Below are 27448 nucleotides of genomic sequence, written 5' to 3'. Positions count from 1 at the left end.
GTACTAACATTTATATTACTATATACTATTTATATTATTGCTCTGTGTGCTTGTACATAATCTCAATAACTTTGTAATTTGAAATCTTTATTATCTTTATTTGAATGATATTTACTGCAAATGTTATTTTTATACCTTTTTATACACTTTTTAATAGTTCTTCGTATTATTATTTTCTTAATGTATATAATCAACCTAAATTAATTATTTGTTTGTTTCAAAATAAAATGAATTGTTTTTAAGGATTTTAACGACTTTCCAATGAATTATTAACTTCTCAATTGAGATGAATTATTTTAAAAGGGATAATTCTAATATTACAGGGTGTCATTTTAGAGCCTGGGCTACACACACACACACACACACACACACACACACACACACACACACACACACACACACACACACACACACGTGTTTAAACTCACTTAGTTCCCTCAAATGGAGAGGGGAGGAGCAACAATGACCAGGCACGAAAACAAGGAAGAAACACAATAACGGGAAGTGCTCGGTCAGTTACGTCAAATCGCTTCAGACTGTTTTTCGTCTGTTTAGACGACCCGAGCAGAACAAAGGGAGGAAAACTTAAGTCTGTGATATGGTGAGTGTTAATGCATCTGTTGGAGCTGGGAGGAGCACGGCTGGTTATTGGTGATATGAATAATAACGGGGCACCACCCGGAAACCTGGACCAATAACCACACTGTGAGTGTCATAAGAGGTCACCTAGAATGCGAATATCTGAGGGACATCAACATTCACAGGTGAACAAAGAAAGTTTGAGTTCAAGCTCTAACTCTCTCAATCAGTCACTTTTTACAATGAAAGAGCACAATAATGACGTAAGGGTGGCAAGATGGCGGACGTGAGCGCTTCTTTTTTTTTTTAAATTGCACCTGCATCAAAAAAAGCACGTCATACTCAAGAGATTGCAGTTCACAACTGAGCAAAAAAACCCATAAATAAATATATTTTAAAAAACACAAGTGGTCAATCAGGAATTAAGGTACATAGATATTCATAAAGGTACAGGGCCTTTTGAATTTACAACATTTTACACATTTTTTATATAGTTTTATCTCGTTTAGATATGCAGCAAATATAGGAATAGTTTTTTAAAAAAACGACATTTGTGTATGAAATATTTTGCCAAAATAATTAAATTATTATTCCCAAATTCTCTTTTCTTGTCCTCCAGTTGGAGACCAAACGTCATATTTTCATATGGTAGAATCAGAATACTTTGATCATTAGAGGTTATCCAATATTGGAAAACATCCCAAAAGGTCCTGTTTAATCTACAAGAGGGAAAAAGATCTTCTATGGTTTCAATATCTGAGTTACAGAAAGTAAAAATATTTAAATCTAAATTAAATCTTTGGTGTAAGAAGTCATTACATGGGTAAATCTCATTCATCATTTTAAAATGAAATTCTTTAACCTCAGGTGGAACTGGAAAGGAGAGGTAACAAGTTCTTAATTATAAAATTACTGGTGTATTCCTGGAATATATGTTCCCTCTTTAAAGATGATGGGAAACAAACTGAAGTGAGACTAGACCTTAATAATGTATTATTGCATTTTTTATCCAAAAAACTACATCCATCTATTACAAATGAGGGATTTTGTGGATTAACCACAGAGTAAGTCAGCATGCCTTTGATTAAAAAGAATAATTTCTTGCGTGATTGCCTTAATTACTGTGTTATATTGCCTGTTAATACAAGCAAGATTGCAAGCAAATACACATAAATAGCCATATGCTATTTATGCAAATAAAGTTATACTTATTCAAAGTATTCTGTCATCTGTAGACGTTCAAATTAGACATATTAATGCAAACGTCAAATTAGAGGTGTAGCCGCTTCTTAAAGCTGCAGTGACGTCATGGCTGTATTGCCATGACTCCAGGTGGTGTTGGTGCATCTCTGCCAATGAGAGACGAGAGTTTGGGTCTTCCTAGATTTCACACCAAGGTGCGAACTGCAAAAGCAGGCTGGGAGATGGAGTCTGTGAGAGCAGCATTTGGCGCTGCTCTTTTGTTTCAGCTGTTAAAGGACAAAAGCGACCTTGTGATCAGGCTTAAAAGTTTACATGTAGGCCTGCCTTTGTCTGACCACATGGTTGAGGCCCAATACAACATTATTATTATTTTACTGTCAAACTCTCTAAGCCAGTTGTCAATCTGAAGACAAGTCAGAATTAATTTCTGTGGATGCAACGAGAAGGAAAGAAAATATGGTGCTAACTTGTTTGTGTGGGGTATTTGCTTGGTATTTTTTGAATGTGACTCTTGAACAGACTTGTTTCTCTTGAATCTTGCTCTCTGATCTCACAGTCAGTGTCACTGGTTTACCTTTCAGACTGACTGAAGTCCACAAGATGAGTGTTTGTGTGGAGGAGGAGGAGGACAGAGCAGAGTCTCCAGTATCTAGCTGTCTGTCTATGAAGAGTGACCGGTCCAGAGATGTCCCACTATTCTTCAGTAATGAACCTGGATCCTCAAACACAAAGTAAGAGACTTAAGAGTTTAGACTGAACTGAACATGATTATTAGAAGTTACTAGCCACATTTCAATGCAATGAGTCCTCTGTCACACACACACACACGCACGACTTACATTACATTGAAGGAAGAGTGAAAGTAAATGTATATAGCCTATACTGTAATGACTGGTTGAGCATGATGCCTCATCATCTCCCCTTGTTTGAAAATATCAAACTTGACAATTGTGGGTCTCAGTTGAGATTTTACTTTAGATGTAGTGGCTTCAGAGAAGGTTTTCTTTTTTCTAAGTCAGTGGCATGGGTGAAGGATATAGTTTCAACGTTGTCCTTGGGTAAGTCCATCTCTGTGTAGGAAGTCTATTTTAGCTTCCATTGTGCTGACAGCTTCCCTCAAACAGCTGATTTCCTCTCTTAACTTTTCCATCATGTCTAATTTATTGACTTTATCCAGGCAGCTCAGCTTCTGTTCAAAGAGTAAATATCAGACTGTATTCTGCGTCAGGAAAGTCAGGTCTCTCTAGCAGCATTTGGCTTGAAAGTCTTTTCCTTTTTAGCGGCTGAGCCTGCTTTGGTGTTGAGGTATTTTCCACAGCTGTAGCCCGGACAGGTGTGCTGGTTAGTGATTCCATGTTGGATGGTAATATTAGCAGTTTCAAAAAGCGAGCAACATGAATTTGTGCTCTGGGCATGAGTTGATGTGTCAAGGGATCCAGATTTAACTTTTCAAGTCAGTATTGCCTAACTAGACATTGCTTTTTCGTCATAAAAACTCCTCATTTAGCATGGCGTGTGTCTCTCAGGTTTCTGCCTACATCTCCCACAGTTACTTCCTCCTGTTTGTTGGATAAATCCACAGTAACAGCTGTTTTACTATTGAGCCTTTGTAAAAAAAAATGAAACCAAACTGCATATTTGTGATTAACACAACAATGAGGTTTATGGATGCCAGCGTATTTCTTCCATCTTTCAATGTTGTCTGCAGCGCTTGATGGTGACATCACTGCAGGGCGTCAGTTGAGAGTTCCTAAAATTTTCATCAGAGAATTGGTCAGTAATTGACATGATATGAATAAAGACATGTTTGTGTTTGCAGAGGTCAGTACCACAGACAGAGAGCAGAGTCTCCAGTATCCAGCTGCCTGTCTATGAAGAGTGACCGGTCCAGAGATGTCCCACTATTCTTCAGTAATGAACCTGGATCCTCAAACGCTAAGTAAGAAACTATTTTTACTTTAAACTGAACTGGACATGATTATTAGAAATTACTAGACACATTTCAGTGAAACAGTTAGATACATAGGGTCAGATTCATAGAATAAAAAAAAGACATTTTCACAACCAAAATTCACAAAGTACACACAAAGAATAAATAATTATAATATAATATAAAATATTCGTAGGCACACTAGGACGTGTCTCTTTTTATTTGAAATTCAAACTTTCGTTTGTATGTGGGTAAAAATTAAATATTCCTATTGTAATGAGCTGTTGGAATTCAAAATTTACAGTCTATAAATGCAACAGACTGTTTGAAATAGTTTGCTGAGCATCGTCTAGTCTGCCTAAGCCAAAGACGTAATAGTTTGCCTTGTGATCCAGCAGAGGGCATTCTTAAAATTCACTATCAGATTGACCTGTCACTCGCTCTTTGACCAGTAAATAAACTAAGGTAATAAATAAAAATGGAGAAGGACATTAGCGAGCTAAGCCATGCTGATCAGATGATAATGACGCCAAAACATCTGTGAAGCAGTTTATGGAAGTATTTTGAGGGCAAAATTACCAGCAAAGATCAGAATGTTTGCCAAGTCTTTTTTTTTTATTGGCACAAATAACATACACAACATATCAAATATACAGCACATAAGTACTGAGGGTCATGTTATATGGCCAAACCTTCCCCTGGCTGCCAATCTTGACACACCACGGGATTGACATGTCATGACCAAATGAACCAATCTAATTCCCCAAAATATATACCATAACATATACATATATACAATACATGCACACACCTACCTACGGGGGTGAGCCATATATTTTGCTTTAACATGTTATCTGGTTTATCTGGGGGGTGATACTGGTACTGCAGCCACTTTGCATTAGTGTTTTCCATGAAAATTGACATCAAGGGAAATAAGTCGTTTTTAGGTGGTTGATGTAGGTAAATTTTAACTTTCTCAAATATAGGGTGGAAGCTTTCAGTAATCTTGCTGAGAACCAGTGTTGGTTATGGTATAATTTTGATATGATAGATGCTTTTAGGGAATAGTTAAATCCTTTTAGGCTCAAATGTTGATGTCACTGCAGGGCGTCAGTTGAGAGTTCCTAAAATGCCTTTTTCATCAGAGAATTGGTCAGTAATTGACATGATAAGAATGAAGACATGTTTGTGTTTGCAGAGGTCAGTACCACAGACAGAGAGCAGAGTCTCCAGTATCCAGCTGTCTGTCTATGAAGAGTGACCGGTCCAGAGATGTCCCACTATTCTTCAGTAATGAACCTGGATCCTCAAACACAGAGTAAGGGCCTGTTTTTACTTTAGACTGAACTGAACATGATGCACATAGTACACACAAACACAGAAATATGCGTACGCAGACGAGGGCTGTCACTTTTTATTTGAAATTCAAACTTTCGTTCGAATGTGGGGGAAAATTAAATATTCATATTGTGATGACCTGCTCAAATTCAAAACTTACAGTCTATAAATGCAACAGACTGTTTGAAATAGTTTTCCTTGTGATTATCCAGTTGTCTGTCTATGAAGAGTGACCGGTCCAGAGATGTCCCACTATTCTTCAGTAATGAACCTGGATCCTCAAACACTAAGTAAGAGACTGCTTTTACTTCAGACTGAACTGAACATGATTATTAGGAGTTATTAAACACATTTCAATCAAACAGAGTATGGCCAAACCTTCCCCTGGCTGCCAATGTTGACACATCATGGGATTGACAAGTCATGACCAAAAGAACCAATCTAATTCCCCAAAACATATACCATAACATATACACATATACAATACATGCACACACCTACCTACGGGGGCAAGCCATATATTTTGTTGTAACATGTTATCTGGTTTATCTGGGGGGTGATACTGATACTGCAGCCACTTTGCATTAGTGTCTTCCATGAAAATTGACATCAAGGAAAATAAGTCATTTTTAGGTGGTTGATGTAGGTAAATTTTAACTTTCTCAAATATAGGGTGGAAGCTTTCAGTAATCTTGCTGAGAACCAGTGTTGGTTATGGTATAATTTTGATATGATAGATGCTTTTAGGGAATAGTTAAATCCTTTTAGGCTCAAATGTTGATGTCACTGCAGGGCGTCAGTTGAGAGTTCCTAAAATGCCTTTTTCATCAGAGAATTGGTCAGTAATTGACATGATAAGAATGAAGACATGTTTGTGTTTGCAGAGGTCAGTACCACAGACAGAGAGCTATGAAGAGTGACCGGTCCAGAGATGTCCCACTATTCTTCAGTAATGAACCTGGATCCTCAAACACAGAGTAAGGGCCTGTTTTTACTGTAGACTGAACTGAACATGATTCACATAGTACACACAAACACAGAAATATGCGTACGCAGACGAGGGCTGTCACTTTTTATTTGAAATTCAAACTTTCGTTCGAATGTGGGGGAAAATTAAATATTCATATTGTGATGACCTGCTCAAATTCAAAACTTACTGCAAAGAGGAATTCAGAGACTTGATTAAAGACTGTGCGCTCAAGTGCTTCTGACAGGAAGCGCAGGAGTGAAACCGGTCTGTAGTTTTCAACCAGAGCTGGGTTGAGTGTAGGTTTTTTGAGCAGAGGGGTGACTCGAGCTTGCTTAAAGGGGGTTGGGAAAACACCAATTGTAAGTGAGGAGTTGATGATGTGTGTGACCGCGGACTTAAGTGCGGGGGAAATATTCTGAAGCAGGTTGGATGGTATTGGGTCCAGTGGACAGGTAGAGGGACGAGAGTTTAGAAGAAGTTTGGAGACTTCCTCCTTGGTCATAGGGGAGAATGAGGACAGTGTGGCCCTGTTAGTTGGCAGCTGTAGACTGGGTTGGTCAGGCTCAGTGAACTGGTTACTGATAGCAGAGACCTTGTCAGGTTTTGCAAGATATCTTTCTCTTGCAGCCGGATCATTTTTAACGCGCTCCCTGTGGCATGCCGCTTTTTCTTTGCTTGATAGTGGCATCTAAAATCATTGAAAGGGATATTTTAAAAATGTAATAATATATATACTCAGTGTTATATTAATGTGCATTTAATAAATATATTTAATATCTTTAATAAAAAATATCATATAGTGTGTGTATATAGTGTATAGTAACTATTAATGTACATTTAATTAATATCTTTAATATCTTTAATGACATACATTTGTATATCTCAGTTTAACATGTTTATTTAATCAAGAAAGGACATTCTTTCTGGTTGCGCCACCTGACTTACTGGTCGCGCCACCTGACATTTTCTATTATTTCCCAATTATTCAGGCATCTACTTGGACACCTATTTAACCTTTTGACTTTGCTAGCTAGTTCATTCATTCATTTTTACAATACAATAAAGAGTTTTGTATTAAAACAACTTTTTCTTAGTTTTATATTGGTTGTACCACCTGACATGTAAAGAGTACAAGTCTAACTATGAAGAGAAAATAGCTATTTTTTAGCAATATATGACAGAGATTTACATACCTTTCACTCATCAGTCAAGGTCATTTGGGATCCTTTAGATGATGCAATATCCTGTTCACTCATCTCTCTCTTCAATTCAAAATAAAAGTTGTATGAATGCAGTTGCGCCACCCTGACATTTCAGATATACAGATTTCCGAACAAAGTTGTTTTTAATATTCCAAACAATTTAAGAACAATTAAACTATTAAACTTTGTTTATTTGAAAGGTTTTCAATATAACATTATGCCCCCATATTAATGTTATATTAATTCATATTTTAAATTGCATATTTAATACATTTCATATAGTGTTAACTTGCTCGGACGGTTGTCCCACCTCACATTTTGAGGGTTTGAGATGGAAAAACATAAAATATATATAATTTATATGATAAACTGGAAATATGTTCAAATTAAATAGGTTTCATAGAATAAAATGATGCTTATTATGAATCATTTAAAATTATTTAAAACCAAAGTAGTGCCCTCGGACACAAAAATCAGCATGTCACGTCATTGACCCGTATGTATATATATATATACATATATACATATATATATATATATATATATATATATATATATATATATATATATATATATATATATATATATATATATATATATATATATATATATATATATGTATGTATGTATGTATGTATGTATGTATATATATATATATATATATATATATATATATATATATATTATCAAAACACAAATGACAACTTGTGACCATGACCTTTAAATTATAAAGAATTGCTTTTTTACAGAGAGAAGAAGAGGAGTGGTGTTTCTGTGGAGGAGCAGCAGTCCTGCTGTTCTTTGTGTCAGCAAGTCCTGAAGGATCCAGTCTCTAACAGCTGTGGACACTGGTTTTGCAGACAGTGCATCACATACGGAGACCAGTCTGCTTCACCAGGAGACACCTCCTGTCCCCAGTGTGCAGAAAGGTCCAGAACAAGACCTGGACTGCAGACAGAGTGTCAAACCAGCACTGTGCAAAGTAAGACTGATTGTTTTTGTGTTTGTAATAATGAATAATTGTCAGATTGTCTTTGTTTAGTCTCACATTTTTCTCTTTTTTAGTGATTGTTGCTCTCCGGGAGGTTTCAGATAACCATAAGATCAGTCTGAGGAGGAGATGTGAATGTGTGACTGAAGGAATTGATGAAGCAGGACATGAAACCCTCCTCAACAGGATCTACACTGAGCTCTACATCACAGAGGGACAGAGTGAAGAGGTTAATACCCAACATGAAGTGAGGCAGCTTGAGACAGCTTCCAAGATGGAGACCCTCCATGACACTCCAATCAAGTGTCACGACATCTTTAAAGCCTTACCCGACCAACAGAAAGACATCATCAGAGTCGTTCTGACAAATGGCGTCGCTGGCATTGGAAAAACCTTCTCAGTGCAGAAGTTCACTCTGGACTGGGCAGAGGGTTTGGAAAACCAAGATGTCAATCTGGTGATTCTGCTTTCGTTCAGGGAGCTGAACTTGATCCAAGATGAGCAGTACAGTCTCCTCATGCTAATCCATGTTTTCCATCCAACATTACAGAAGGTCACAGCAGAGAATCTCACTGTCTGTAAAGTTTTGTTCATCTTTGACGGCCTGGATGAAAGCAGACTTTCACTGGATTTCAAGAATAATGAGGTTGTGTCTGATATCACACAGAAGTCATCAGTCAGCGTGCTGTTGACAAACCTCTTTAAGGGGAATCTGCTTCCCTCGGCTCTCGTCTGGATAACTTCCCGACCTGCAGCAGCCAATCGGATCCCCCCTACCTGTGTTGACAGGGTAACAGAAGTACGAGGCTTCACTGACGCCCAGAAGGAGGAGTACTTCAGGAGGAGATTCAGTGATGAAGAGCTGTCCAGCAAAATCATCTCACACATAAAGACATCCAAGAGCCTCCACATCATGTGTCACATCCCAGTCTTCTGCTGGATCACTGCTACAGTTCTGGAGCACATGTTGACTACAGACCAGAGAGGAGAGCTGCCCAAGACCCTGACTGACATGTACTCACACTTCCTGCTGGTTCAGACAAAGAGAAAGAAGTACAAGTATGATGAGGGACATAAGACGAGTCCAAAGGAGCTGACACAGGCTGACAGGGAAGTTCTTCTGAAGCTCGGGAGGCTGGCGTTTGAACATCTGGAGAAAGGAAACATCATGTTCTACCAAGAAGACTTGGAGCAGTGTGGTCTTGATGTCACAGAGACCTCACTGTTATCAGGATTTTGTACAGAGATCTTCAAAAGAGAGAGTGTGATCTTCCAGAAAACAGTCTACTGCTTTGTTCATCTGAGCATTCAGGAGTTTCTGGCTGCAGTCTACATGTACCACTGTTACACCAACAGCAACACAGAGGCACTGGAGGACTTCCTAGGAAACTATTCCAGTGACTCATCCCTGGATATCTTCCTGATGGGAGCCATGGACAAATCTCTGCACAGTGAAAATGGACACCTGGACCTGTTTGTTCGCTTCCTTCATGGCCTCTCTCTGGAGTCCAACCAGAGTCTCTTTGGAGCCCTGCTGGGTTGGACAAAGAACAATCCAGAAATCATCCAGAGAGCCATTGAGAAACTGAAGGAGATGAACACTGATGAAATCTCTCCTGACAGAAGCATCAACGTCTTCCACTGTCTGATGGAGATGAACGATCGCTCAATACAGCAGGAGATCCAAGAGTTCCTGAAGTCAGAGAAAAGATCAAAGAAAAAACTCTCTGAGATCCACTGCTCAGCTCTGGCCTACATGCTACAGATGTCAGAGGAGGTTCTAGATGAGTTGGACCTGGAGAAGTATAACACTTCATGGATGGGACGACTGAGACTGATCCCGGCTGTGAGGAACTGCAGAAAGGCTCGGTAAGTCCAGATGTGATTATCAACATAATAAAGCTGCCTTCTCATCTAAAACTGTCAGTATTACAGTAATGATACACACATGAGTAGTGCTTCACTACAAGGGCGGGGGGGGCTGTCATATGAAATACTCAAGACACTCATCAGCCAGACATTTCTCCGTTCTCCATTAAAGAACGGCAGAGATTGACTAAAATGAGAATTGTTAGTCCACCTTAAAAGTCAGTCCACCTTAAGTAAGCCTGGTCAGGTTAGGCTAATGTGTTGTTGCTAACTTCGGGGCTTATCCCCTTCGGTAGATGGGTATTTTCTTGGTCTTGAGGAGCTGCAGCATTTGTTAACTGATATACTGTAGCCTGTACTGTACATTTACTGCCAGATTGACAACTTAATGCTAACCTTTTCCTCTGCTCCACTCGTATTCACCGTCATTTTTCTGCCACTCGCTCAACTACACATGCTCATTTACACACTCACTGCACACACACATACAATTGGCCCAAACACAATTCCACAGTGACTTAGGGTGTTATTGTGCTTGCACAGTGTGCGAGTGAAAATCATTAGCAGCCCATTGATATTAATGATCGTGTGAAATTTTTGCAGCAGTGTTCACAATGGGGAAACACTGGAGTTCGTTAAAATACAACACTTGTCTGTGGCTTTACTTTGCGAATAAAATGCAACATAGATTCAAAATGGCTGACTTCCTGTTGGACTTAAGGTTTGGCTCCAAGAGGCTTTTTTTTAAGTCTGGAGATTGTACATCTGCCTACAAAATTTCATACATACACATCACATTTAAAGGAATGAAAATTGCTGCCTAAAATCCAAAATGGCTGACTTCTCATTGGTCGAAAAAATTTGAAAAAATATGTACTATGTCAAGAATTATGAGAGCAATGAACCGACCAACTTTCATGAACATCAAAGAAACTTTATTCCAAAATGGCCCTGTGTTTGGGGGCGCTATGGAGCCCACTGGCCTCTCCTGAGCCCAATCACTACAGAACTTTGCAATTTTTGCTATTTCTGATGTTTGTCCCAATTTTTGTGAGTTTTCGAGCAACCTAAGACCTTCAAAAATGCAATATCCTTTCCTTTTGTTTTTATTTAGAAAAAATAGTCAGTTTCCCATATACCAAAATTTACCTGTGCCATACCAAAGATCATCAATACTTATCCACCATTGACATATGACCTTATTGTAGTCTCAAACACATTTTGTAAAAAGTCTTTGAAAACAAACAAAATACAAAACCATTCAATGTGTTTCACAGGGCGCCTAGAATTCCTCAACCAAGAAAAGGTATGCTGGCATGAAATGTCACTTTCCCTTTTCCACTAATTCATCCAGTAAAAAAGAGATATTTTGTGTCCATTTTTTAAGGGTTTGGCATTTCCTTTTGATGAAGTCCACTATTTTGTCTAGCCACACAATTAAGCACAAATAAGAACAAATTAGATGGTTAAACACTTCACCTCACATTCAATGTGAGGGTTTTGGATCCGTCTCAGGTAATGCCCTTTAGCCAACTCCTCATCATCGATGATGTTGTCTGTAGACACTGGCATTTAATTCTGGGAAAACACATTTCATAAACCTTGTTGTCAGTTAAAGGTGCAATTTTCCAAACCTTTAAGTTGGTAACTTAGAGCTGACTTTCCCACTAACCCATGGTGCGCAGATAGATTTCAGTTGGTCTTCCTTTAAGGTTCAGTTTATTCATCAGTTTTCCAGAACAGAATGTATCTTGGATCCAAAAATGCATATGTTTGAATGATCTTATTTCCTTGTGTGCTTCTTACTTGGACAGGGAGTATAGAAAGGATGCTGTCACTATTATCAGCCCTTTTATGAGCACAAGTTAAAATGGGTGTGATGGATCAACATTCCTTGGGCTGTCCTCTTGGTTTGATAACCTTTTCCTTTTCCCTGATGTGTAAAACACTGGGATGTTTGCAAGTCATGCGCCTGTGGCAATCCTTGTTCCTGTGCCCTGTGCAAAGGCAACCAAAGCAGGCCCCTTTCTCCTATAGAAAGTCCAGCTTTTACCGATGTGTTTTCTTTTGCAGCTGTGGGCAATGCCCCAATGTATGCCCATAGTTACAGTACAAATAGGAAGTACGATTTTCTTTGGTTTGATTTTATTTTGTAGATGATATATTTTTTTGATGCACCTGTATCTTGGTGTTATCTGGTTCAACCATAGTGACAGTAATGGCAAAACTGTGTCCCCTTGGCTTGTGTTCTGACTTGATTTTGTTTCAACCTTTACCAAGCAGAGTGTCCTTTATGTCACCAAAAGACTGGATCTGAAGCATACCTGACCTGTCGCTCAATGAACTTGACACTGTCAATGAAACAAGTTCTTCATTGTCTCTGTCCAAAATTTCACAGGACTTTACTATCCAATTTTTCTCTGGGTTTTCAAATTTGAGTTTTCAAATTTGCTTGTGTGTTTAGCTCTCCCAAGTATTGTAGTTCCTCCATAGCATTGTAACATTTGCGTATGAAAAGTGCATAAGCTTAGAGTCCTCTAATGTCCTCAGACTTGACCATTGGCCTTCCAGTGATCTTTTCCATGTAGGCCGCTGTACCTTTAATCTATATCCAAAATCCTCCTTGAGCAGATGCGTGGCTACAGCATAACCTCTCTCTAGAGTCATGTGAAGGCAGCTGCATACAAGATCCCTTGGCTGTCCCCTCGTAAACTGCTGAAGATAATACAGACAGTCCCCTTTACTGTTAGTTTTTGCTTCCACGCAATGCTCAAACACCTTTATAAATGTTTTAAACTGCATAGCATCTCCATCAAAAACCGGAAGTTCCCAAACAAATACACCCTTCCCTTTGTGCTCCTTCAGAAGCTCCGCCCCCCCAAATTCATAGATGCACATATATTCCAAGGCAAAGACCAGAAGAGAAATATGGCAGTATCCAGAGTGATGCGTCAGCTGCACAATCACTTCTGTTTCTCTCACAAATTATCATGAGTGGAAAAAAATTTGGTCTCATGTGAGCACATCAGTCCATCCACACTCACTGCCTCTCTGCGGCCTCCCACTTCTCACTCAACCTGCGTTCAGTGTCTCTGTCCACAGAAGGAGCTGACTGTCAGATGCAGCTCCCAGGGAGCTGAGAGGACAGCAGCCGGAGAAAATGTCTTCACCAGGCTGACAGCAGAAATGTACTGAACCAAAATAGTTTGCATGGTGGCTCCATGGTTCATTGATATGGTTAATAAACTCAAATCACATATACAGTGGGATATTTGTTTGATTTAAACAGCTGCCTGCTCAGATTACACTTCATTAAACGCAGCAGAAACAGACTCAGAGCGTAAAAAAGCAGGGGGTCTCCATGAGATTGTCTTGGATTCAGTGTGGATTGACACATTTAATAAAATGGAAGCGTATCTGATCTGTGAGAAAACATTTTCCATGTGAATTGGCCACAGCCTCTCTCTCTCCAGTTCCCCAGCCCTCCCCCACCACTCAATGGGTGCTGGAGATGGGAGACTGTCATGTCCTCAAACAGACAGCTTGCTCTGATGACTTCCCCCTGTTATATGCACAAACACCAACACCCCATGCTGATTGGCTGGAATAGTGTTGTATGGCTCACTCCAAGCCACTGTATTTACATGCCCATTTACAGAGCCAGTGCTGTGTATGTACACCAGATTTTTTTTCAGCGCACCCACAGCACAGACAGCTAGCAGACCATGAGGAGATATTCATTGAATTTGACAAAAAGTGTATTGGATCAGAATTGCTAACTCAACCGTTAGCCTCTTTTTTATTTTTTAAAAATTAAAGTGTACTCTTTTAAAGACACTGCAACACAGCATACCCTGTCCCTTACCCAAATCCTAAACAAACATATTCAGTTTTTACTCATCAACATGTTTCCACTTTGTTTTCTACTTTTCTACTGTTAAGTGATCAAAATGCATAGTAAAGTGTTTTTATTTTTTATTTTATTATTATTTTTCACAGACTTACTCACTGTGGACTCTCAGAGACTCACTGTGAAGTTGTGGCATCAGCTCTGAAGTCCAACCCCTCCCATCTCAGAAAACTGGATCTGAATGACCTTAACCTGCGGGATTCAGGAGTGAAGGTGCTGTCTGCTGGACTGGAGAGTCCAAACTGTAGACTGGAGTCTCTGAGGTCAGTTCATTGACTGTTTTCCACAACAAAAGTTTTAGATTTAGTTTGATTAATTTGTTTTTCACAAATCACAAACACTGTTCAAAAGGGACTAACATCTGTAAGAAAACAGGTGGAAATATCGGACAATTCTCTGTGAGAGCAAATTCATTTTTATAATTTTTGATATGTTTGTGATACTCAAAACTGTAAACCAAATGAAATAGTTCAAGTTCAAGAAGTTGAATGCATTTTCAGGAATAACACACACACACACACACACACACACACATATACATATATATATATATAAAACTCTCATACAGGCCTACATAGACAGTAAATCATATTTCTAAATGCTGTTGGTTCTTTAGTTGTGGACAACAACGAGACGTCACTTCAACATGTGCATGCTTCCCGTCAGAAAATGATGTCACTTTGTGAAGTTGCACCATCAGTAAACAGGAGCATAAATATGGCACTGCATGAATATTTGTAAAGGATGATTCTAGGTTACATTTTGGATTAGGAGAACATGTTTCTCACTGTGCTCACTGCACATTTGATCCAGTTAAAGAGATGATTCAAGGTGTAGTTAGGAGTGGTGGAGTAAAGGTGAACAACTTCTGGGTAAACAGTTCCTCTGAGATTAAAAAATGAAAGAATGACATGGATAACATACAGAAGACGGAACACAGAGTCAGCCTTGTGCGAGATTGTGTGTTGAGGTGCAGTGAGGAAGGGATGACAAGCCTCTGTCTAGTTAATAAGTTAGTTTGTAGGTTGAATCTCATTGATAGTTTGGCACATCATACCAAACACTGTATGAATGTGAAAGTCTGGCATTTGGCACTGATCACAATCAGTCAGCATTGATGATGAGAGAAAATCTGTGGCTAGAAATAAAAGCCTCAGAAGGAGGAAAAACCCAGAAATATTTTTCGGTATTTACTCAAGTTCTGTAGTGTTTTTAATGAAATTACATATGATTCTTACCATTTACAGGAAGAAGATAAATAAAATTAATGCACAAGCTTTTTAATCCAACATGTTTAATTTGATCGAGGTTAGCAGCATTTTATGGATCAGTGTTGACATGAATAGGTGTTTGAATGTTGTGGTGACATTTGGATGATGTTTGTTGAAGGCTGACATTATGATGATCCATAATAACACAATAACAAAGTTACTCTGCTCATTTTAGGGAAAATCAACATCACAATGTTGAATTATACATTTAAACCCTGAACACCTCTGATGGATTGTAATGAATTTTTATCTACATGATTTGTTCTTTATTCAGATTGTATCACCGGAGTCTGCCAGAGATCAGCTGTGCTTCTTTGATCTCAGCTCTGAAGTCCAACCCCTCCCACCTGAGAGAGCTGGATAACGACTACAAGCTACAGGATTCAGATGTGAAGCTGCTGTGTGATTTTTTGGAGAGTCCACATTGTAAACTGAAGACTCTGAGGTCAGACACCATTTTTTACTTCTGTGTTGAGATTAATATGATGTGAAAGTTGTGTTGACACTAAACTGCAGACATAAAGATGATGTTTATGAGGTAAAATCCCAGATTTAGACATTTAAATGTTGTTTTCAAATATATAAAAACTATTTGAATATTTAATTTTGAACCATAGTTAACACTTTAAAAACATACTTTCAAACATTCAAATCCTAGTTTTAATCTTTACAGTTTTGATTGGATTTGACCACATAGATCTTATGCTGATCCACATTAAGCATCTTGTGGAGCTTCATATTTAAAACATATTTAATATAACATTAAATATCCAACACTCTCTAATTGACTCATAACATCTTAAAAATTTGATCTTTAACTTAAATTGAACCTTTATATTAATTCAAATAAAAACAAAGACATTCACATTGTCCTCATTATTAAACAATAAAATACATTATCTGCTTGTTCCAAACCTTTATGATGATATATGATGATTACATTGACTGAAATATCAAAACTAAAGATGACATGGCTTTTATGGCTTCATCATTCCATAAAATAGAAATTGTTGATGTTTGGGGAATAAATATGTTCATATTTCTCCAAAACCCATCCTGACATATCTGGTATCTTTGTAAACTTTTTATATTTGAATAGAATCTGAAATAAATGTCAGTGTTTTTTACTTGTGTTTGGCTGAAAAATATGAGTTGGTATAGATAGTCACTGGTGGAGCTGCAGAGTTTTAGAGGTAAAGTCACAACATCTTTATGTAAGTAGCAGCATGTTGTCATTAATAGTAATGAAAGCTCTTTTTCACTGTTTGTATTTAACAGTTTTTAACCCGCGTCTTGTTGGGTTCAGGTGTTTGGAGTTTCCATTTTCTAAACTTATACATTCTAGCAGCGTTGAACAGATTATGAAAGACACTTGGCCATATTTTCGTGGAGGCACAACGACCAGCGCAAGCAGTGCCCTGACAGTTTGGTATATTCCTGACCTTGAAACTTGCTTTGCTCGTCTGTGTGGCATTTTGCCGCAGAGTGCATGGTGCACAAGTGGGAGGAGAGGTGCAGACAGGTGGGAGATTCATTCAAATGAAGCAGTGCAAAGCCAGTTGTATTTTGGTGGAAATTTGGTCCTAGTTGCGCTGAAAACAGACGTCTCAGAATCATGTCTATTTGTGGCGCAACGTCAATTCGCTGCTGTTTTGGTGATTTTATCAACAGGATCAAACTAAACACTGTTGCATAACATTCATTACTAAACAATGTGCCACTGTACAAGGTGAGATTCATTAGAATTATTGCTGAAATAATGTCGGTCTGATATAATCATATAAATGGCTTCACCAAATTAATTTCTTTATTTTCTAAATAAATTCTATTGTTATTGCACTAACTAACTGAAGAAAAAAACTACTCCATGTCTTTGGCTGCAGATTTGTGTGGATGTGTGTTCATGTTGTGATGCTCTGAACCATCAAGACATTTCCTGAAGAAAAGCTTTCCATTTGTTGAGCTGTCGTTTATGATGTTTAACTGTGATTGGCACAACTGTTTCAGATCTATGAGAGTAGTGATGTTACTGGCTGAGAGAGTATTTAATAATCACCACACCTGCTGATCTACAGTGTAGTCATCTTCACCCAGTCCTTTTGCACATTGCGCTGCTGCACATACATGAACCAAAGTAGCAGGTGCACATGGAGATACCCACACAATCCATGCACCAACAGACCTATCACCTTGCTATTGTCATTGCACTTGCGTTGTTAAAATAGGGCCCTGAAAGATTTCAAGCAGGAACATTGTCTTCTAAAGTGACATCATTTATTATTTATTCAGATTGGGTGGCTGTCGTTTGTCAGAGATCAGCTGTGCTTCTCTGGCCTCAGCTCTGAAGTCAAACCCCTCCCATCTGAGAGAGTTAGATCTGGCTAACAACGAGCTGCTGCAGGATACAGGTGTGAAGCTATTGTGTGATTTCCTGGAGAGTCCACACTGTAGACTGAAGACTCTGAGGTCAGACACCATTTTTTACTTCTGTGCTGAGATTAATATGATGTGAAAGTTGTTTAAATGTTGTTTTTAAATATTTAAATACTGTTTAAATATTTAATTTTAATCCATAGTTAACACTTTAAAAACATGCTTTTAAACATTCAAATTTTAGTTTAATGTTGATGGGATTTGACCAAATAGATTTTATGTTGATCCACAGGGAGCATCTTGTTGAGCTTCTCATTTAAAACATATTTAATATAACATTAAAAGTCCAAAACTGACTGATTCACTCATAACATCTTAAACACGATCTTCACCTTACATTTCACCTTTATGTTAATTTAAATAAGGACAAAGAGATTCATGTTGTCCACATTATCAAACAATGAAAAATACATTCAGTATCTGCTTGTTCCAAACCTTTATGATATGTGATGTTTACACTGACTGAAATATTAAAACTAAAGATGACATGTTTTTTATGACTTCATCATCATCCATAAAATGGAAACATTGTAGAATTAATATGTTCACATTTGGGGTGGTAGTTTCTGTAATAAAAGACTCACAAACCAGGGGATGTCTTCCTGGGTTTAATATTACACTTGCAAGTGGGTACAGTACCAGTAACAGACACAGAGAGCTGTTTGAGATAAAGTATAAAGTTATGTTCTGAGCAGTCCATTATTATACTCTCAGCAGATAGATGTGAAAACTTCTACATACTAAACCTTCTTCAGCCCTGAACAGATTATGAAACACTGAATTATTTCAAGCAGGAACATTGTCTTCTAAAGTGACATTTATTCTTTATTCAGTCTGTATCGCTGTAGTTTGTCGGAGATCAGCTGTGCTTCTCTGGCCTCAGTTCTGAAGTCAAACCCCTCCCATCTGAGAGAGCTACAGCTGAGTGACAACGAGCTGCAGGATTCAGGAGTGAAGCTGCTGTGTGATTTTCTGGAGAGTCCACACTGTAGACTGAAGACTCTGAGGTCAGACACCATTTTTTACTTCTGTGCCGAGATTATGATGTGAAAGTTGTGGTGACTCTAAACTCCCGACATTAAAATGATGTTTGTGAGGTAAAATCCCAGATTTAGAAATGTAAATGTTATTTTCAAATATTTAAATACAATTTAAATATGAAATTTTAAACCATGGTTAACACTTTAAAAACATACTTTCAAACATTCAAATCTTTGTTTTGATCTTAACAGTTTTGAAGGAATTTGACGACAGATTTTATGCTGATCCACAGATTTTATGCTGATCTTGTTGAGCTTCATATTTAAAACGTTTAATATAACATTAATAACCAACACCGGCTGATTCACTCTTAACATCTTAAAAATTTGATCTTTAACTTAAATTGAATCTTGATGGTAATTTAAATAAAAACTAAGACATTCACATTGTCTACATTATTAAACAATAATATACATTCAGTATCTGCTTGTTCCAAACCTTTATGATGACATGTGATGTTTACTCTAACTGAAATATTAAAATTAAATATGTCATGATTTTATGGCTTCATAATTTCATAAAATAGAAATATTGTAGATATATATTTTATCAGTCTGCATCAGTCCGATGGGCAATAAACTATTTTCCTCACTGTCACTGTGTTAAGGTTTTCTTTTAATGATACCTTTAACATCTCTCAACACAAAAACAGGAAAGTGTCCTTGATAACTCAACAATACGATGGGTTAATATTAAGGCCATCAGTTTTAATTATTTCTCCTACAATTCTGAGAAAGAAAGGTTTTTTGTAAGGTTTGGATAGTGGAACACTTAGGAAGTGCATTGTGTTGTGGGCAAATGTGGTGCATTCGACTCCTGTTTTGGGCTGTCTGCTATCGGTGGACTTCATTCCATTTCAAATTGCTGCCGGTCGGCTGCAACCCAAACCTGAGAAGCCTGAAAAAGTTACATTTGATTTGGATATTGTGTAAAATATTTTTTTTTCTTTAACACAAATCGCAGCTTTCATCCCAAGTACAACCTTTCCACAAATCCTACAAAATGACTGACAGAGTCAGTCCAAATGCGCCAAGTCCACCCACAACACAATGCCCCTCCAATGCTGTGTGTGTATGTGTGTGTGTGTGTCTGCGTCTGTGTGTGTGTGTGTGTGTGTGTGTGTGTGTGTGTGTCTGTGTGTGCCAACATTTTATTCTGGCAACTTGGTTGTTTTAGTTCAAAGGGTGGGGAAGCAGTTTGCTGTTGCTTGTTGACTGTCCTTCACTCCTTCACATGAGCCAGGAACATTGACAAAACACGCTCTACCACTTTATATTTCTTTGCAATTTGAAGAAGTAAAAACATGGATAAAATCTTGTGATTAAATGTTGAGTAATTTAATGGTTATAGTTAAAATTAAGTTAGTTAAGTTGTAGTTTAAAAAACAAGTAACAAATGAGAAAAAACGATACAGCTTCTGTGTTTCCTGAGTCACGAAAGATATTCCAATTAAAATACATTACTTTGAAAGTTGTGCTGGGTTTCACAAAAAAATGGAAAATTTGTGTCCATGTATGCAAATCTATAGATTAACTTTCATGACTATTTCATGGAGTACCATGATACTGGGTTGTAATATTAATGAGAGCTCTTTTTCACTGTTTGTATTTGACACTTTTTAACCTGTATCCTGTTGGGTTCAGGTGTTGTATTTCCATTTTCTAAACTTCTACATTCTAAACCTTCTTCAGCTTTGAACAGATTATGAAACATTGAATGATATTAGCAGGAACATTTTAACAAAGTAAGTTTTAAAAACACACATTTACCAACCGAAGTGTCTCAAACAAAGGTTCCAACACTATGACAGGAGTACCAGCCCACGGATACAAAGAGACAACACATCAAAAAAACAGCCTGCAAGGCAGCTAGCACCTACTTAGCATGGCTAGCATTGTTAACATAGCAGTGCCATGCCGTGTGTAGCCCATAGACTGTATAAAAATAAGGTGTAGCTGTGGTGTTTCTAGTTTAACAGCACCATGCTGGGCAGGTGTGTTTATGGTGTTTGTGTGTTCTGAAAGACATTTTGGCATGGATATAAAGTCACACAGCTGACAGCCTGTTAGCCTAGCATGCAAATCCCACCTAAATATATGGATGAGACCATATGTTTGCAGACATCCATAGATAGAAACAAACAAAAGAGCAGGCAGAGTTAACAGATAATCAGAATAGGTATAATTAAAATTTTAAAAAATGTGTCTTTCAAATCAAAATCACAAGATTTTGCAGCATGTTGTCGTTAATATTAATTAGAGCTCTTTTTCACAGTTGGTATTTGACAGTTTTTAACCTGCATCCTGTTGGGTTCAGGTGTTTGGAGTCTCCATTGTTTGAATTTCTACATTCTAAACCGTCTTCTCTAAACAGATTATGAAACAATGATTTCAAGCAGGATAATTATCCTCTAAAGTGACACCATTTATTCTTTATTTAGATTGGGTGGCTGTTGTTTGTCAGAGATCAGCTGTGCTTCTCTGGCCTCAGCTTTGAAGTCCAACCCCTCCCATCTGAGAGAGCTGCATCTTAACTCCAACGAGCTGAAGGATTCAGGAGTGAAGCTACTGTGTGATTTTCTGGAGAGTCCACACTGTACATTGGATACTCTGGGGTCAGACACCACTTTTTACTTTTGTGCTGAGATTAATATGATGTGAAAGTTGTGGTGAAACTAAATTGCAGACACTAGGATGATGTTTATAAGGTAAAATCCACTTTAGATTTAGACATGCAGATGTTGTTTTCAAATATTTAAATACTATTTAAATATTTAATTTTAAACCATTGTTAACACTTAAAAAACTACCTTCAAACATTCAAATTTTAGTTTTAATTATAACCCTTTTGATGGGATTTGACCACATAGATTTTATGCTGATCCACACTCAGCATCTTGTGAAGCTTCATATTTAAAATATTTTAAATAATTATCTTCTAAAGTGATATCATTTATTATTTATTCAGATTGTGGCACTGCAGTTTGTCAGAGATCAGCTGTGCTTCTCTGGCCTCAGCTTTGAAGTCCAACCCCTCCCATCTGAGAGAGCTGGATATGAGTGACAAGCTGCAGGATTCAGGAGTGAAGCTGCTGTGTGATTTTCTGGAGAGTCCACATTGTAGATTGGAGACTCTGAGGTTAGACACCATTTATTACTTCTTTGCTGAAATTAATATATGAAAGTTGTGGTGACACTAAACTGCAGACATAAGAATGATGTTTATGAGTTAAAATCCCCTTCAGATTGACATTCAGATGTTGTTTTCAAATATTTAAATACTACTTAAATGTTTAATTTTAAATCATAATTAACACTTCAGAAACATATTTTCAAACATTCAAATTTTAGTTTTAATGTTAACAGATTTGATGCGATTTGACCACATAGATTTTATGCCGATCCACACTGAGCATCTTGTTGAGCTTCATATTTAAAATATATTTAATATAACATTAAAAATCCAGCACTAGCTGTCTGACTCTTAACATCTTAAACATTTGATCTTCAACTTAAATTTAACATTTATGTTAATATAAATAAAGACAAAGACATACACATTGTCCACATTATTGAACAATAAAATACATTCAGTATCTGCTTGTTCCAAACCTGTATAATGATATATCATGTTTACACTAACTGAAATATTAAAACTAAAGATGTCATGATTTTTATGGCTTCATCATTCCATAAAATAGAAATATTGTAGAAATCTGGAGAATTAATATGTTCACATTTCTCCAAAATCTAGGCTGACATAGTTGGTATCTTTGTAAACTTAAGGATGTTGAGTAGAATCTGAAATAAATGTCAGTGATCTTTGGCCACAATTTCACACATTGACCATAACAAGTCCAGCCAATTACTTATGTTTGGCTGCATAACATGAGTTTGTATAGATGGAGTCACTGGTGGAGCTGCAGAGTTTAAGAGGGGAATTCACTACATCTTAATTGAAGTAGCAGCATGTTGTCATTAATGGTAAGATCATTCTAAATGTTCTTAGCTCTGAACAGATTGTGAAACACCGAATGATTCTAAGCAGGAACTTTCTTTTCTTTTTTTAAATTGCAAGACAAAAGAAAAAACCCTAACAGAACACAATGAGGAAGACAAAAACAATGGATAAAGGACAATTAAACAAACATTTTATCAGGAAACAGGGAACAAAAGAACAAGGTGATGTTAGTTGTTTGTTGTTTTGTGATATAAGTGTGTATGCATATGTCTGTGATCCACAGTGTCAGTCTGTAGGGTGAATGAGTGAGAAAAAAACTAAATAAATGTATATTAATGCTAATACTAATACTAATCCTACTTTTGCCACCATTATTGTTATTATTATTATTATTATTATTATTATTGTTGTTGTTGTTGTTGTTGTTATTAATAATAATAATAGTAATAATAATCAAGTCAGTGGAGGGGTGGGGGGTGGGGGAGGGCTGGCTATACATCCGTCTCTGCCACTGGCAGTGAAGTGACATCGGGGCACCGTCAGGGTGCTCCAGAGTTGGTCAGCAGGGTCAGGTTGGCAGGGTCCACAGAATTCCACAGGATTTTGTTATTATTGATATGAATTTAAACTTTTTCAACATTACAACCATCTTCGATTTCAAATGTGTGTGTATATATATATATATATATCTTAAATTTTTGCTTTATTTCAGTTATCAATTTGTTGAAAAGCATAGGTAGACTGGACCAGAAGTGTTTATAGGACTCAGCAGGGAAGCCATTGGGCCCTGGTGCTTTGTTATTTGGCATAAGATTGAGGGCAGTGAGAAGTTCATCCTGTTATTGGTGAATCAAGTATGCTGGTTTGTTCTTTATTAATTTGTGGTAGGTCAATGGTGTTGATAAATGAGTTGATGTTCTCTCAACTTGGGTCCTTTTCTGATGAGTGTAAAAACTTTTGAAGATTTTATTTATCTCTTCAGGTGAGTTTGTGTCCTTAATAGTGGAGCCTGTTGCTTTTTCTTTATTTTGTTTTATTTGATTTGCAAAGTATTTACCAGATATTTTATGGTGGAAGTTTTCTTGTTGAAGTCTCTGTATCAGGAATTGAGTTTTCTTTCATTTAGTTTGAATTTATACTTTCTTAGTTCAGTCTGTTCCACTTCAGCTTCTTGTTCCTTTTCCTTCCTGTGTTTATAAATGAAGAATGAAATTATTTTGTGTGTTTCTTGTAATAAGCTTGTATGGGCTTGTAGTTTGGCCAAGTGCTTCAATATTTTTATTTTTTTTCCCTGAGAACCAATTCCACAGATACTCCAGGTTACAAATATGAGTGATGAAAGGATTATCATGAGGAACCTGACATTAATGCTGATATAGGTTTGTGTATGTGTGTGTGTGTGTAAGGAACTCTGTCTTCTATATTATACTTTTTCTTTATTCTTTATTCAGATTGTGGGACTGCAAGTTGACAAAGATCAGCTGTGCTTCTCTGGTCTCAGCTCTGAAATCCAACCCCTCCCATCTGAGAGAGCTAGATCTGGATGAAAACAGGCTGCAGGATTCAGGAGTGAAGTTGCTGTGTGATTTTCTGGAGAGTCCACATTGTAGACTGGAGGCTCTGAGGTCAGACACCATTTATTACATCTGTGCTGAGATTAATATAATGTAAAAGTCGTAGTGACACCAAACTGCAGGCATAAGGATGATGTTTGAGGATGAGGTAAAATCCCAAATGTAGACATACAGATGGTTTTAAAATATTTAAATACAATTTAAATATTTATTTTTAAACCATAGTTAACACTTTAAAAACATACTTTCAAACATTCAAATCTTTGTTTGAATGTTAACAGTTTTGATGGGATTTGACCACATAGATTTTATGCTGACCCATATTAAGCATCTTGTGGAGCTTTATAGTTAAAACATATTTAATATAACATTAAAAATCCAACACTGGCTGATTCACTCTTAACATCTTAAAAATTTGATCTTCTACTTAAACTGAACCATTATGTTAATTTAAATAAAGACAAAGACATTCATGTTGTTGACATTATTAAACAATAAAATACATTTGCTTGCATTTACATTTGCATATGTTTGTTCCAAACCTTTATGATGATATATGATGTTTACTGCAATATTAAAAAAAGATGACATTATTTTTAAGGCTTCATCATTCCATAAAAAAGAAATATTGTAGATGTTTGGAGAATAAATATATATATTTCTCCAAAACCCATCCTGACATATTTGGTATCTTTGTAAACTTGAAAACTCAAATAGAATCTGAAATAAATGTCAGTGTTTTTTATTTGTGTTAGGCTGCAAAATATGAGTTTGTATAAATGGAGTCACTGGTGGAGCTGCAGAGTTTAAGAGGTGAAGTCACTACATCTGTATTGAAGTGGCAGCATGTTGTCATGAATATTAATGAGAGCTCTTTTTCACTATTTGCATTCAACAGTTTTTAACCTGCATCCTGTTGGGTTCAGATGTTTGGAGTTTCCGTTTCCTGAACTTCTAAATTCTGAACCTTCTTCAGCTCTGAACAGATTTTGAAACATTGAATGATTTCTAGCAGGAACTTTATCTTCTAAAGTGACATCATTTTTTTTTTTTTTTTTTTTTTTTTTTTTTAGATTGGGTCGCTGCAGGTTGACAGAGATCAGCTGTGCTTCTCTGGCCTCAGTTCTGAAGTCCAACCCCTCCCATCTGAGAAAGCTGATGCTGAATAACAACAAGCTTCAGGATTCAGACATGAAGCAGTTGTGTGAACTTGAAGAGAGCCCACACTGCAAACTGGAGACTCTGAGGTCAGTAGAGAGTTGGAGTCAGTCCATGCTGTATTCAGCACTTTTGTAGTAAACACAGTTAGTATCAAAGCAAAGATCCATTATTTCCTGTTTCCCAGCTGGATTACAGCTGACAGCTTTACAAGGTGTATACAGACAGTGGACCACATCATCAAACTGTCATACCATCAAATATGATCTTAAAGTGTTTGTTCTCATTTCAACTATAAAGATTTGATCAGTTCATCTTTGTCAGAGCTCTAAAATCAGTCTGACTGCAGGCTGCAAATCACTGACTCTGATTTCATAGAACTATCATTACATTTGGTAACTATGTGGTCTTTCTACAGACCAGAACCTCTGCTGAAGTCCAGCAGAGGTATATCTGTCCACTTATTTTGTTTCCTCCAAATGTTTTCAATGACAGCCTCCATGTTTACTTGTCAGAAGATATTTCTAAAGCAGATAAGATGTTCATTAACACAGAGTCTTGCGTTAAAATTAACAGCAGGTCACATGTAACAACAGTAAATGTATCACTGAAGTGTTTATGCAATAATGATGTATTCATGACTCTCAGCAGTTTATTTCCTCTGTGTATTTAAGTGTAATCTGCAGAGTAAACAGACGATTATCGATTATCTATAACAGTTGGTCCCATGTCTGAAGCCCCATTTGTTGCTGAATTATGAGCCTTCAAACATGCACTGAGGTCAAGATTCAAAGGTCAGTATTTCAAGGCCGGAGCCATGTAGAATCTTCATACTGACATGTTAATCTTCAGGGCGATACCTTTCCAACACAAAGTTTTAATTCTCTCATTTCATGGACACAAGTCAATGAAGACCTAGTTTCAGAGAGCACTTTGAAAGCCCAAGATATAAAATGAAACTTTTTGTTTGTTTGTTTGTTTGTTTGTTTTTTCTTTTTTTGTGGAAATAGTGACCAAAATGAGTCACCTTCAGAGATTACCATAATGCTGACAATCTAGTACATTACTACAGGCTTGGAGGAAGGCCTGAAGTACTTGGGTTAGGATTAGAGCTGAAAAGACAAAGCTCTTCTCATTTCCAGGTCATCAAATTCCAACACATGCATAGGCTACTACACAACCCTGGATATTTTTTCAATCTTTATTCTTCTTGATTTTGGGATTTTATGTCAGCATAACATACAGTAGCCCATTCAAGAATCTGTTTTATTAGCCAGTACAAGCATACAAAGAATGTGTCTGGGTGTTGTTGTTTGTTCCCAAAAAACACAACACAGAAGATAAAAAATAGACAAAAGTAAGGTAAAAGTAATAAAAATATTAATAATAATTAATTTAACAAAGTAATATTAAAATTAAATTGAAATTTTAAAATATATTTACAGAATTGAACAGTAATAGTTTTGAAATGAGATATAAAACTTGAAATGAAATATTGACTATCCAAAGGAAATATGGACTGTGCTATGGACAAAGAAATGAAGTGTATGAAATATGTGAAGGTGACAAGAGCAAAAATTAAACATGACATGCATAAATAATTAAATTATGTCACAGTGGAGGTTGAATGCAATGCACAATCTTAAGTCCAGTTTCATGAAATATATGAAAGTGACAAGTGCAGGGATTAAATGAGGGATCTGAAATGTAAAGTCCAGTTTGGTAACCTCGTCTTCAATGTGGTATTAATGAGCACTGAACAGGACTGAAGTTTAAGCTGGATGTGCTGCATCACTGACTGACAGCTGATGAAGTAATTCTCACTAAAACACTGATTTATGACCTCTGTTCTTTCTTCTTCTCTCTTCTCTCTCAGATGGTGATGATCTCTGTAAGAGTGCGATCGAACATCCAGGAGTGTGTGCTGAGAGAGGATCAGCTGTATCCTGATGATCCAGAGAGGTTGAAGCAACAGCAGCAGCTTGTGTGTAGAGAGGCTTTGACTGGGCCATGTTACTG

At 37.1% G+C, this 27448-nt stretch overlaps 1 protein-coding gene across 20 annotated transcripts; it reads left to right on the top strand.

The window, feature by feature from the left end:
• Window positions 1-455: 455 nt before the first annotated feature.
• Window positions 456-27448, top strand: LOC137169410 (NACHT, LRR and PYD domains-containing protein 12-like). Of its 20 annotated transcripts, none has more exons than XM_067572562.1 (17): window positions 456-601; window positions 2364-2513; window positions 3644-3721; window positions 4911-5030; window positions 5263-5340; window positions 5935-6027; window positions 7972-8204; window positions 8288-10082; window positions 14082-14255; window positions 15538-15708; window positions 17553-17729; window positions 18530-18703; window positions 21178-21351; window positions 21705-21875; window positions 24149-24322; window positions 25345-25518; window positions 27306-27448. In XM_067572562.1, exons 2-17 carry the CDS (start codon window positions 2383-2385, stop codon window positions 27310-27312), a joined length of 3924 nt encoding a protein of 1307 aa, XP_067428663.1. In that variant the 5' UTR covers window positions 456-601; window positions 2364-2382; the 3' UTR covers window positions 27313-27448. The 20 variants fall into 20 exon arrangements, 18 of the variants coding, with proteins under 18 accessions (XP_067428663.1, XP_067428664.1, XP_067428661.1 ...); XM_067572563.1 differs by having other exon boundaries at window positions 3602-3721; window positions 4953-5030; XM_067572560.1 differs by having other exon boundaries at window positions 3602-3721.

This window comes from Thunnus thynnus, chromosome 18, assembly GCF_963924715.1.
Source record: "Thunnus thynnus chromosome 18, fThuThy2.1, whole genome shotgun sequence".
NCBI lineage: Eukaryota > Metazoa > Chordata > Actinopteri > Scombriformes > Scombridae > Thunnus > Thunnus thynnus.
The sequence above is the reverse complement of the archived record's forward strand: the minus strand, read 5'-3'. Positions and strand labels throughout refer to the sequence as shown.

Bases quoted from the DNA above. Each gene is read 5' to 3' on its own strand.
- LOC137169410 (XM_067572560.1), top strand. From the start codon at position 2,383: ATGAGTGTTTGTGTGGAGGAGGAGGAGGACAGAGCAGAGTCTCCAGTA. The intron at 6,028-7,971 runs GTAAGGGCCTGT...GCTTTTTTACAG, and splicing joins CCTGGATCCTCAAACACAGA to AGAGAAGAAGAGGAGTGGTG. The intron at 21,876-24,148 runs GTTAGACACCAT...TTCTTTATTCAG, and splicing joins TGTAGATTGGAGACTCTGAG to ATTGTGGGACTGCAAGTTGA.